The sequence below is a fragment of the Paramormyrops kingsleyae genome, chromosome 7 (genome assembly GCF_048594095.1).
Source record: "Paramormyrops kingsleyae isolate MSU_618 chromosome 7, PKINGS_0.4, whole genome shotgun sequence".
In the NCBI taxonomy this organism is placed as follows: domain Eukaryota; kingdom Metazoa; phylum Chordata; class Actinopteri; order Osteoglossiformes; family Mormyridae; genus Paramormyrops; species Paramormyrops kingsleyae.
Window position 1 is genome coordinate 23,893,240 of NC_132803.1, and position 12,657 is coordinate 23,905,896.

The following is a 12,657-nucleotide window of genomic DNA, read 5'->3' on the forward strand; positions in this document are numbered from 1 at the left end:
TTAACACGTTTAATGCTTTTCCAACAGTACTTCAATAATCAGTATTATTGTTCCTGTAGAAAATAACTGAGAACTAAAATTATACTAATGTTAAAACCGATGAGCATGTCCAAGTTGGAACTGTGTTCAGGCAATTTTATATGGTTTAATTTGATTGTTTACACGGTATGTTATGGTGCAAATGATCAGTGTGTTCTCTTGTGGTAAAAAAGTGAATAATGGTAAGTATGCACAACAGAAAAAAATGGAAGTCAATATGCTAAAGGTATGTTAAAGGTTAAAGGTATGATTTTGCAGCATAAACAACCAGATATATGTATTTTCTTCTCAGTGACAATCTGCAGTAAAACAATGATGAAAACCTTCAGTCCTGTGAAGTGGCACATGGATTATTTTAATGATAGCTGAACAGGGTCTGCCAGGCCCCCTCCCTCAGACGCTTCCTCCCTGTCGCTGCCCTGCAATTTCGTCCCAGCTCTTCCGACAGGTGCTCACAATCCACTTGTGCTCGTCGTCATCTGTGGAAACAGGCAAATCCCAGTGTGGGAATCGCTCAGGAACGGCTCCTTTTGGACTTAACGGGCATTCGTCAGGAAAGGTGCCAAAATGGCGGGATAAACGGCGGCCCTTGCGTCTTCGGGATTTATTGTGGCCTTAATAAATCACGTCGCGTCGAGACACAACGATTTAGTGATTAGCCGGTGCATCCGTATGTCCTCCAAGGCTGCCAGTACTCGTCAAGCTGATAATTCCCAACGCTGGACGGGGATTTTTTTTTTCTTCCACGATTTTTGGGAGTAAAAACAGTCAATAAAAATATGCCGTTTTTTGGTGCTTAGAACTGAAAGGAGTTGCTAATTGCAGAGGGAGAAGGTAAAGCAGCTCCGCGGGGCCCTGAATCGCGCCGTGCAGCTGCACGCACTTGAGAGCTCACCCCGGGAACAAGGCGAGCCGGGCCCCATTGTTGCGAACAGGTCTTAAGCTCCTCTCTGATTGTCAGTAATTGCCTGCAATGGTCCTAACAGCCTCTCCACTCGCCTCATGGTACTCTACCTGGCTACCACACTCCACAATTGAAATCACGGGCGGCCGAGGCAGGCGCCACGGCAGCTGAATGCTAACGAAAGGCCCCACTCTCCTCTTGTGCTCTCTGCCACCATCCCGCCACGCGGAGGTCATGCTTGAGAAGAACATTTCATCACTATTTTAAACCAATTAATACCTCTGCTTCCTCCACCGGTGGCAATTATGTGGTGTCTGACTGCAATTATCGTTTCCTGGGCATGTATGGTAATGAGGCTACATTCGCACGTTTGCACGTTTGCACGCTGGCCGTGTTCGGCCCTTTCAAACACCAAAGATCTTTTTCTTCCTCCATTGTAGTCTTCTGGGCCCTTCAATCACAGCAGAATTGATATATTTTTTCATTACCCCTAACCCCCCTCCCATTCGTAGAAGGTTTGTATTTTATTTACTATAACAGTCCAAATTGTTATGAATACACCTGAAGCCCATGTCTAGCTGGCCAACGTACATCAACACTGGATGCCCAGCTAGCACCCCTCAAAAGACCAGTAATATGAACAATAAAAATCACAATAACACAAAGGAGACAAATACAGAAACAGGAAGACCACATACTCAAAGTATTATACTAACGTCAAATCAGATTATATGGTTAATATTCACTGATAAGTCAGTCATCTTCGACTTCAAAGTCTATAGCTGTACTCAGGGGTGGAACTTCTGCTACTAGCCAACTGGGCTAATTCGGAAAAAGATGTAATCCATTACGCAATTTTTTTTCTTCAAGCCAGTAGGCTAGTGTTGAGACTTTCGTACTCGCTCTTCGTCTAAATGTTTCGCACCATGCAAGTGGGCAAGTTTCATTTCCATCCATGGCTGTGCACCTTTTTGCATGTCATATTTTTCTATGAAATAATACTCAGAGAAAAAGATGCTGTAGACTGATGTATAATTGCAAAATGTGTACTTCGTGGCTATCCTGAGCTTCACTGCACTTAAATATATCTACATCTTCCGATGGTACCATGAGTAAATATTTTATCTCAGTTGATAAACTGTCAAGTAAAACCACACATAAAATGTGAAATGTAGGTTATTACAAACCATTTACAGCTTCAGCTTTAATTTCCATCCTGGATCTGTTGCAAGCTGGAAAACCAATAAATGATCTAAATGCACAAACTGTCACTTAATTCAAAGCACAAGAGGGAGTGCAGTAATGGCACCTTGTTGGAAGGTGTTACTCCTAATCCTTTTCGAAAAGGACGAGTGTTTCCTAATGGGCTGCGGATACCCTCGGCTCTCAGATATGAAAGCGTAAATCCGCTCAGGGGTCTTTTTAAGTGACATGAAGGGCTTAAGGAGCTGTTGTTGAAGGAGTTTATTTATGAAATTCAGCAGTGACACTAGGGGCAGCAGACTATCTTTTGTCTTGGCACAAACACGTGAACATTATACTGATACTGGCTGTTTGACATTTTTTAGTGTGACGCACAATGGAATAAAATGGCAGCGGTCCAAGGCAGGTTGTTTTTGTTGGCAGTGCAATGCTTTGAATGTGAACCTTTGTAGGTTTCAAAGGGGCAATTACACCAGAAGCAGGAAACCACTCTGAACAATATACAGGGGCTCAATACCACTTACACAACTATTTGTCATTAAGGTAAAATACAACGGTGGATCGATTCATGCAATAAGATGAGTTAAAGAACAAAGGAGGTGTATGAAAATAATTTTTTTGGAAGAAGTACCCCTTTAATAAGTTTCAAGTGGAAAGGATTTATCTTGTGTAATGTTTGAAATGAAATACAACTGTTTGTGGCTTTTATCTGTTAAGGAGGAATTTCAGTTGGAATATACAAATTTCTCAGAATGACTTTTAATAAAAATAAATGACCAGTTTTCTAAGAACAGAGTGCAAAAAGCAATTTCTTTTGGATACTTTAGGTATTATCTGGGGATGGGGCATCATTTTTGGGTGGAACCTAATGCAGTTTAGGAAACTTTTCACTTACTAAGAATGTGTCCCGGCAGCAGTCCACCCCATGGCCCCCCTTGGACGGCTGCAGCTGTACTCTCCAGCCCTGATACCGTAACCTTGCCTTACGTTGATTTTACAGATGGTTGGCATCCTTGCTGAGGTTTGGCTACAAATGTCACGCTACGAAGCATGTAGCCTTTGCGGTTTAACTAAGAAACGATTCAACATTCCTTTTAAATAATCTGTTAGTAATAGGTAAAGAGGCTTTGTATTATGCGTCTTGTTTGCTCGTATGTCTTTACGTTGGCAATATGACATTAACTGCCGGTATTTCCAACAGCAGGAGGAGACATTCAGCGGCAACCACAGGGGTCAATGTGGAGAATTTGCCCGGTGCGTCCGCGGGCAGGAGGCTGGCACTCCAGGGCGTCCCGCACGGCCACTCCCTGACCCGGCGAGGTCTAAGTCACTTTCGGCTGATACGTCTTGCCATGGCTTCTGTAGAAGGAGAATCCCGGGGGCTTCCTCCCATCTGCTTTTGCTGCTTTTCAGGACTTGGCCGCCAGCCTGGGTATTTCCCTGGTCCTTCCTGCCCAGCCCAGAAGCAGCTCTCTGCCCCCCCCCCCACCACCCCCCCAGTTCCTCTGCCCCACAGCTGCAGCTTGACTCACCCTCCAGCCGGCCCCCTCCCAAATACCCCCACTGGGAGAGCAGTTCCTTTCTGTCTCCAGCAAGCGTCCGTCCAGCGAACGTTCGCTCATCCTGGAGGGAAGCCATTGGCAATAAATTCTATCTTCACACCCATTTTGACAAATAAACACTGGCCGCATGAAGACAAAAATAAATCATGGAACTGAAAATGTTCGCGTGGCGCAAATAGGTATCGGACACGTATTTGGGGATGTTCACTCTGCAAACCCCTAAATTACTTCACTCCAAAGTCCAGCGCTGACAGACAACTTGTGCGTCTCTGTAGGTGTGTGTTGCAAAATTTACGCTGACGTTACTACTCGGTTACTTTCACTTCCAGAACAAGACGACATCCCTACCATACTCTAACCATGGCATGTTTGATTTTCAGATAACTCTGACTGTTAAAGTGTGCTCTGCTCAGCACAACTCAGTCAAATACTTCCTGGAGGCTGACGCAATTAGCAGCATAATCACACTGATGCTTCAGCTGCTAGTTCAGTACTTAATGACAAGGTGTAATGCTAGCTTCTTTCTGGTCCGACATTCGGCAGTAATAAAAGAGGAAACTTGAAGTCATTTCAGTTGAAGGTATTAGCTAAGCAAAACATGCAGAGGTAGCTACAGTATATGAAGTGATGTCATCTGCCTGACTAACATTTAACAAAAGTGCTTATCCCACAAATTTCTTCATTTCATCTTACAGGCAAAGAAAAAAACCAGTTGGTTGTATTTGGATCGCTAAAAATCATGCACATGCTACAACTGTTCAGCATAAGACAATCGGAATCAAAATGTACAGTCTTCATTTTAGTTTAGGTGTGTATGCTCAGATAAACCGTCGGCGTACTTAGATGATGTTTGCATGCTCTGCCTTGTATTATGATGTATAACACTTGGCTGCTGGTGTCTATATTCTTGAGACATTAGCGATTGCACCCTGGTTTGAATCATGTTCCATGTAGTAAGATAAGACAAGACTTTTTGGAAATATGTCAAGGTTGTTCAGAGCTAAAGCGGGTAAAGCCCAATGGACACATACCCTCCAGCCCCATCTCTCCTTTTCACAGCTGTGGACAGACGTAAACCACAACCTTTCAAAGTACTGAGCATTTACATCGGTGTGGAAACAGGATTCTGGCGTGAGATTGAAACTCTGTTTTATTTTTCCCTTAAAAATGACTAGAATGACCTCAAAGCAGAAATCCAGAATTGACAAAATGTGTTTTATATTTCCTTTGAACATGGAAAATAATTTCAGTATATAAATTTGAATGAAGTGGAGAATGTCATAGAGTTATGATAGATTAGAACATCCATCCATCCATCCATCTTGCACTGCTTATTTGGGTCCAGGTTACAGGGGAACCAGTTTGAGCAGAGATGCCCAGATGTCCACCGCCTCCAGCTCGACTGGGGGAATATCAAGGCGTTCCCAGGCCAGCCGAGAGATATAATCTCTCCAGTGTGCCCTGGGTCTGTCCTGGGGCCTCCTCCCAGTTTGACATGCCCACAGCACTTCCTCAGGAAGGCGTCCAAGAGGCACCTTAGACAGATGCGCAAACCACCTCAGCTGGCTCCTTTTGAAACAGAGAAGCAGCACCTCTGCTTTGAGCTCCTCCCGAATGTCCAGGCTTCTCACCCTGTCTCTAAGGCTGAGCCCAGACACTGTGAAGGAAGTTAATTCCTGCTGCATGTACCCACGATCTCATTCTTTTGCTCACTACCCAGAGCTCATGACCATAGGTGATGGTTGGAACGTAAATCGTTCAGTAAATTACCCGTGAGCAAGACCCTGAGATATTTGAACTACTTTGCTTGAGGCAGTAACTCATTCTCAACCTGGATGGGGCAATCCACCCTTTTCCATGACCTCAGACCTAGCAGTGCTGATCCTCACCCTGGCTGCCTCACGCTCAGGTGTAAACCGCCTCAGTGCATGCTGCAGGTCACATGACCCATGATGCCAACAGGACCACATCCACTGCAAAAAGCAAAAACCGGACCCCCTCTGCCCCTTAGCTATGCCTAGAAATTCTGTCCACAAAATTTCTGAACAGAATCGGTGACAAAGGGCAGCCCTGGCAGAGTCCAACACCCACCGGTAATGAGTCTGACTTACTGCTGGCAATGCGGACCAAACTCTTGCTCCATTTGTACAGGGAACTGATAGCCTGCAACAACGGACCCCGTACCCCAGGACCCCCAAGGGACACGGTCGTATGTCTTTTCCAAACACAAAACACTGGTTGGGTAAACGCCCATGAACCCAACAGTATCCTTGTGAGGGTGAAGAGCTGGTCCAGTGTTCCACGACCAGGATGGAATCCGCATTGTTCCTGAGGTTCGACCAACAGGCGGATCCTCCTCTTCAGTACTTCAGCATAGACCTTCCCAGGGAGGCTGAGGACCGTGACCCCTCTGAAACACATCCTCCGGTCCCCTTTCTTAAAAACTAGGAACACCACCCCAGCCTGCCAATCCAAAGGCACTGTCCCTAACCTCCAACCGTGTCAGTCAAGACAGCCCAACAAACAAGAACCTTCAGGAACTCAGGACAAATTTCTTTCACCCTCGAGGTCTTACCACTGAAGTTTTTTGACTACTTCAGTGAGCTCAGCCAAGTTCAAGTTCTCCTCTGAATCCCAACTTTACCTCTTCTAAGTAAGATGAGTCAGTTGGATTCATGATGTCCTTGAACTCCATCCCTGCTGTAACCAGCATGGGGAAAGCCCTGATTCCCTCTCCCGAGTCAGTTTGCCAGAATCTCTTTGAGGCAAACTAAAAGTAATTTTCCGTGGCCTCACCAAACTCCACCTAGCACTGGTCCATTATGGCTCCTCCTGCAGGTGGTGGGGTCACTGTCACTGGAGAACCGTCCCACCCGGCTCATTCGGGCTGTGCCCAGCCAGGCCCCATGGGTGAAGGCCCGGCCACCAGGCCCTCGCCAACAAGCTCCACCCCAGGTCTGGCTCCAGGGTGGAGCCCCAGTATCCCTTTTCTGGCCGAGGTTTCTGGTTCCTTGTTGTCGTGTTTCATAAGGGGTATTTGATTCGCCCTTTTCATTTTTAGTTTTTAAAATGTAGTTCATCTAGCATATCTACCATAGTTACTTAGCATTACTACATATTAATACCGCCACAATCATTTAATTCAATCAGTTAAGGGTGCAACAGTACAGCCTTTTCCTAGGCCAGCAAGCCGAAGTTCCCTAGTTATTAATCCATTTGCTTAATCACTTTGCTACCACTGGTTAAATAAAAATTTGCTTTTACCAACAGAAGAATCAACAGAGCCCTGGGGCTTGGTTGATGGTATGAAGGTTTATAGTGAACAGGTGCTATAGGTCACAAGCTAGCTATACAGTAAGGATCAGGGTCAAGGTTGTACTGCATACACAGGCTGAATTTGGTCTGTGTTGATCCACAGACTAGCTTTAGCTTTTAGCATTAAAAACTGAATTTGCTTTATCACTACCGAGTTGTTGATGAAATGGTTAGGTCAAGTATCCTCTCACCTGCATTTCTCAGGAAACGGTGTTCATAATCAGTGATAATTCGAGTTTTGTGGTTGTAAAATCCATCCCCGCAGTCGTAACAGCCCTCTGGGATAACTCTCGGAGGATCCAGATTAGTCAAGTGGGATTCTCCTGTAAGGTAATTGTAAATAGATCGAATGAGCACCTTGGGTGTCAGCTGAAACAAAACTACTCAAGAATACTAATAATACCCATCCATCTTCAGTGATCACGTAAAGGAAAACATTGAAGAAAAAGCTCTATGATATAGTTTCCAGTTAAGGTTGCAGTTACTGTCTCAAATGACTTTATACTTTCAAATTACTTTGGCTGTGATATCATTCAGTCTTTGACAATCTGAATTTTAAATAAGATAGTCCACAAGATTAACACCTGTAGCATTTTTGTTATAAAATAAACAATAGTAATAATAAAATTATAGTTGAATTATAACAGGTGTGTAATCTTCTTTATAAAGGATAATTTATTTCACTCAATTAAGAATGAAAACAAACTGAGATAAAAAGCTCAAGGAAATGTGGTCCCTTATTAGATAGGCAATTGTCTAGTATGAATTTTTTCACAGAATAAATTCAAACAAGCATGAATTTACATCCTGTGTTTTGCTTCTGATTTCAGGGGTAAGAATAAAGAATTATAAGTTAATCTGGTAAGGAAAAATAACACTTTTGAAGCTAACTAAACAAGTTACAGGGAATTTACTACACAGGAATTTAATATTTGCTTGTAAACCAGCATGTAGAAAGAATACATCAACATTTTCTCTTCACTGAAGACAGAGAGACCCAGACAGAACTTCAGAAGAGAAAGAACAGCAATAATCCATCAATCCACCCATTTTCTGAAGCCGCTTGTCCTATTCAGGGCTGCAGGGGGGCTGGAGCTGATCCCGGAGGCCACGGGCGCAAGGCAGGGAACAACCCAGGATGAGGCGCCAACCCATCACAGGGCACAATCACACACCATTCACTCACACTCACACACACACACACACACACACACACACATACTGGCAATTTGGCAACTCCAGTTAACCTCAGCATGTTTTTGGACTGTGGGGGGTAATCGAAGTACCTGGAGGAAACCCCACGACGACACGGAGAGAACATGCAAACTGCACACACATGGAACCCCACTGGAGACCCAAACCCAGGTCCCAAAGGTGCAAGGCAACAGTGCTAACCACTGCACCACTGCACCACCACACTGCCCTCGCAGCAATAATCCAAGTGAAAAATTACTATATTTGGACAAGGTGTCTGAGTATGCCACAAGTTAGGAAGTGCCAAATGGAGGGAAAAAGATCAGGCATGATTTCACCTGCGGGTTTCAGTCCATGGCATATTTCTGTATAGTATCGCCTGTCATTTCCATCACAATACACCCAGTCTGTCTCCTGGTACACCAGTCCGTCAGAAAAGGTGTATGTCCCCTGCAAAGGACATCTGAGTTATAGCCATTGTGACATCATGTTACAGACTTACATATGTTTATTTGCCCCCGAAAGCTCTCACACAGTATTTCACATCAAAACAGCAGAAAGCAATGCATTGAAAATGGTCAGTCCTTCATGTGTGGGCTGCCCACATCTCGTGGAAACAGTTTTTATGATTTGTTGTGAATTCATGTAATGTATATATATGATCATTATAAATAAACAGCTAACAGTAGTACAGATAATTTTTGTTAAATTGTAAGAAATATATTAACACAATATTTTTAACACAATAAGAGTGATGTAAGAAATGTATGAATGAAGTGTGAATTTAATGCTGTTCTATAATGATGAATGGTTGTTTATGGTGGGGCCTGTTAGGCCAGCAAATCCAGCCTCCACCTGAAGTCAGAGATGATGCTACACACCTGATTACATATCCCTTTCTCCCAGGTACCCTCGTATTTGCCTCCATTGGGAAAATGCAACACCCCGTTTCCATGGAAATATCCATCCTTCATATCCCCAACATATCGTGTGCCGGTTGGCAGTGTGTACTCTCCTCTACCCTCCATCCTGGAAGTATAAGGGCACACGAGTGGTTAATCTGCCTGACATGCGTTTCATTTGGGATGATTTACAATGCCGACCCGAACTGCAGCGTCGGGAGAAGCGCACCGCTGAGGTAACAGACTCAGACAAACGTCATGGGTAGCTGTAAGAAAAAGCGTTTTTCTTTTCTTCACTGACACACAAATGCAGATTTAAACATAAAGTGTTATCAAAAGTCTCAAATATAAATCTTATCTAACGAAAGTAGATGAAATTAAAATGAGCTGAAATACAATATAATATAATATAATATAATAATATAATATAATATAATTTGCCGATCTTTAATTAGCAAGTTGTTTAGATTATTAATTTTAAAATATAATATGATGGATTAACGTATGTAAGTACATATAATCAAAGTGATTACTGGTTACAGAATGTACATATCGATTACATGGTGAGGACTTTAATTTTTCAAAATAAAGACATTTAGATCCAAAAGTACATGGCTAATATTGTTTTCAAACAGACCATTAAAGCATCAAACCGCAATGTATGTTTACAATCAGCATAATGTTTATATCTTTTCGTCGAAGTATTAACTGGTCATAGGACGTGCCTTGCTAAATAGGCGATCATTCAAGGTAATTTTCTACGTTACTCTGTGATCGTTCCCTATACTATTAGACAAATCATTGGTGATAACAAAGTACTGCTTACAAATCCTTAACTCGAACAAAGCTTTCGACTAGGTTACTGCACTTCCTAGCGTGTAATATTAGAGAGTCTGCTCATCAGCTTCCAAGCAGGTTAATTTAGCGAATTTAATTTAGCGAACGCGATCACGTCCGTCTTCGCCATTGCAAGTTATAGAGACGGGGCAAATGAGAAGATTAATACTTTTACCTGCCATTTTTGGTGTCTCCGTCATAGCGGCTACCGGTGAACTCCATTCCGGCGAACGATTAAGCCGCGGCGGCTTCCCGTTTCCATAGTAACCGCCAATGCGTATCTTCGCGGCAAGGTTGCGACACATTGTTTTTCTGCTCCGAGCAAACAACAATTAATCTGCTACACTAACAGCGAATATTTTCACATGGAAAACAAATACGCAGAGTAAAACAATCATACAGAGTTAAGGTGGTTGCTGGTTGTGAGTAAAGTATTATGGGGGGGACCAAAATGAGTGTATTGCAGTGTTGCCCAACCCGGTTCTCGGGGACCCAGAGACTGGCCACGTTTTTGCTCCCTCCCAGCTCCCTGCCAGACGGTCCACATTTTTACTCCCTCCCAGCTCCCTGACTGAACTGTGGACTGTCTGCGGGTCACCGAGTACCGGACTGGGAAACACTAGTGTGGAGAATATTCTGTATTGATTGCCCATTTTGGGGGTCTAGAGAGCAGGAAACTTGACCCGAGTGTAACATTTTCACTGAAAATAAAAACAAACTTTTTTTCTGATTTGATGCGTAATTTACCTACTGTTTATCAGCTCATTAAATTGCATTGTAAGACATTGTGTACACATGAAGTATAAGTTACATCAAGGTTCTTGTAATGTCTAGAAAACTCATCGACATAAACATAAACAAACAAACAAATACATAAATAAACAAACACTGCCAAAAGTCCAAACTTCTGCTTCTTAATCAAAACTTATTCCAGTGTCGTAATAGTGGAATACGCAAACTGTGATTCGTATTGATGGTCAAAAACAATGGAATCTTATGTATTTCTTTAGAACAGGTGATTATTTAATCCGCACCACAGATGGCATCTCTGTGCCCCCACTGGTTCACCAGCTCAAGAAGGCCAACAGAAAATTTATTTGCTTTAGGAGAGAGGTGAAAAATTATAGAAAGGGTCTCAAAGAAGGGAAATAACGTCACTGAATGTGCAGAGTGACAGGTTTACCTAACATTTTGGGGGCTGTTTTTGTAAGGATTCACCAGTGTTACAGATTAGGGTTATGCTGACTGGATAAGGTTTTATGGAAGCATATTGAGAAACAGAGCCCAAGGCATTTCTGTCATAAACTGAAGACGGATTCAGTTACAGTTAATAAATGTGAGCAGCTATAATCTGTAATTGAAATGATTATGCCTCAAATTCAGCTCAATGATTTGATGGAATCTGGCTTATGTTTGCAGAAAAAAAATTACTCCAAGGTGGTGTGGGGGGTCAGGGTTTTCCAATCAGGGTCATCAAGTTAGGTGGCAAAGATGTACCAAAAACAGACTTTTTCCCCCTGATTTTTATCATGTTTATTCTGATGTTAAAATGGCTTTCTTTTGAATTTGTTTAGCATGCCTCAATTCTTTTCCCAAACTGATGACTGGGACATATGCTGTAGAAAATACACTTGTGATAAAATATGTAATGTGACAGAATCCTCTTATCGTTATTATGTTTTGGATTAAGACTCTCAGTCCAGCAATGGCGTGCTGTATTTCATAGCTTACAAGTGTCAAATTGGAACATTTCAGATTAGATTTGCTTGGAAAATATCCTCACTCCTGCTGTTTCTCACACAAAGTGACACATTGCAGAGAATGTCGGTGATCCTGATCTGATGAAGCATCTAGTTCGGTATCACCTACACTTCTTGCTGTCAAAGCAGACACTCTCTAGAAATAGGAGCAGAGACAGGAAGCACCCTTCATGGGAATCAAACGGACCCAGTCTCAGTACCATATATGCCTGTTACACCTCGTCTGTTCATATTCTGTATATGAAACTTGTGTCAATAAAATAACCTTTGTGACGGGGCATGGTGAACAATGATCCACTGGACGGCTTACAGACAGCAAAAGAAATTTATGGTAAAATGAATACAAAATGAGCCAGTAACAGAAGGGGGGGGGGTAAAAACAAAGGCAACTGGGTAAAACCAAAACAGTGTCACTTTACAATAAGGCTCCCTTTTGCCACTTGAAAATGGTAGTAACTCATTAATAAAAAGAAAACTGTGTTATAACTTGTTTAAAATTGTCTATTAATGATTTACAAAGTGTAACAACCTAATTAATAACCAGATTATAAAGCATTCAAAAACCCTTTATATGGGTAGTCTTATTGTAAAGTGGTACCACCAGAATTAACAGGGGCTAGATCTAAATAGGGAGAAACGGAGAGGAAACACAAGCAAGAAACACATTCAGCATCTACAATGACTGACAGAGTAGGTCATGCTGTACCAAGACTGGTGAATGGCTGAATGTATGGATCAAGCCCCCCCGCGTCTCTCTCCTTAGCGCTTGCTTCAAAACACCAAGGCAGTGGGTGGGAGGTGTGTTGCTGGCTGTCAGATAGAGGAAGCTTAGTGAGACGGCCTGGCTTGTGTCAGAGAGAGGAAAGGAGCCTGTGTTTATTGAAAGTAATTTTGCTATAACAACAAACTCCGTTCCTGCCGTGCTGCTGACTGGTATCGTG

General features: G+C 42.8%; 1 protein-coding gene across 1 annotated transcript; it reads right to left on the bottom strand.

Annotated features, from left to right (window-relative positions):
* Positions 1-373: 373 nt before the first annotated feature.
* Positions 374-10,379, bottom strand: morn5 (MORN repeat containing 5). Its single transcript, XM_023807870.2, has 5 exons — positions 10,132-10,379; positions 9,099-9,246; positions 8,556-8,667; positions 7,215-7,346; positions 374-518 (listed from the first exon to the last, which is right to left on the bottom strand). Exons 1-5 carry the CDS (start codon positions 10,176-10,178, stop codon positions 433-435), a joined length of 525 nt encoding a protein of 174 aa, XP_023663638.2. The 5' UTR covers positions 10,179-10,379; the 3' UTR covers positions 374-432.
* Positions 10,380-12,657: the final 2,278 nt, after the last annotated feature.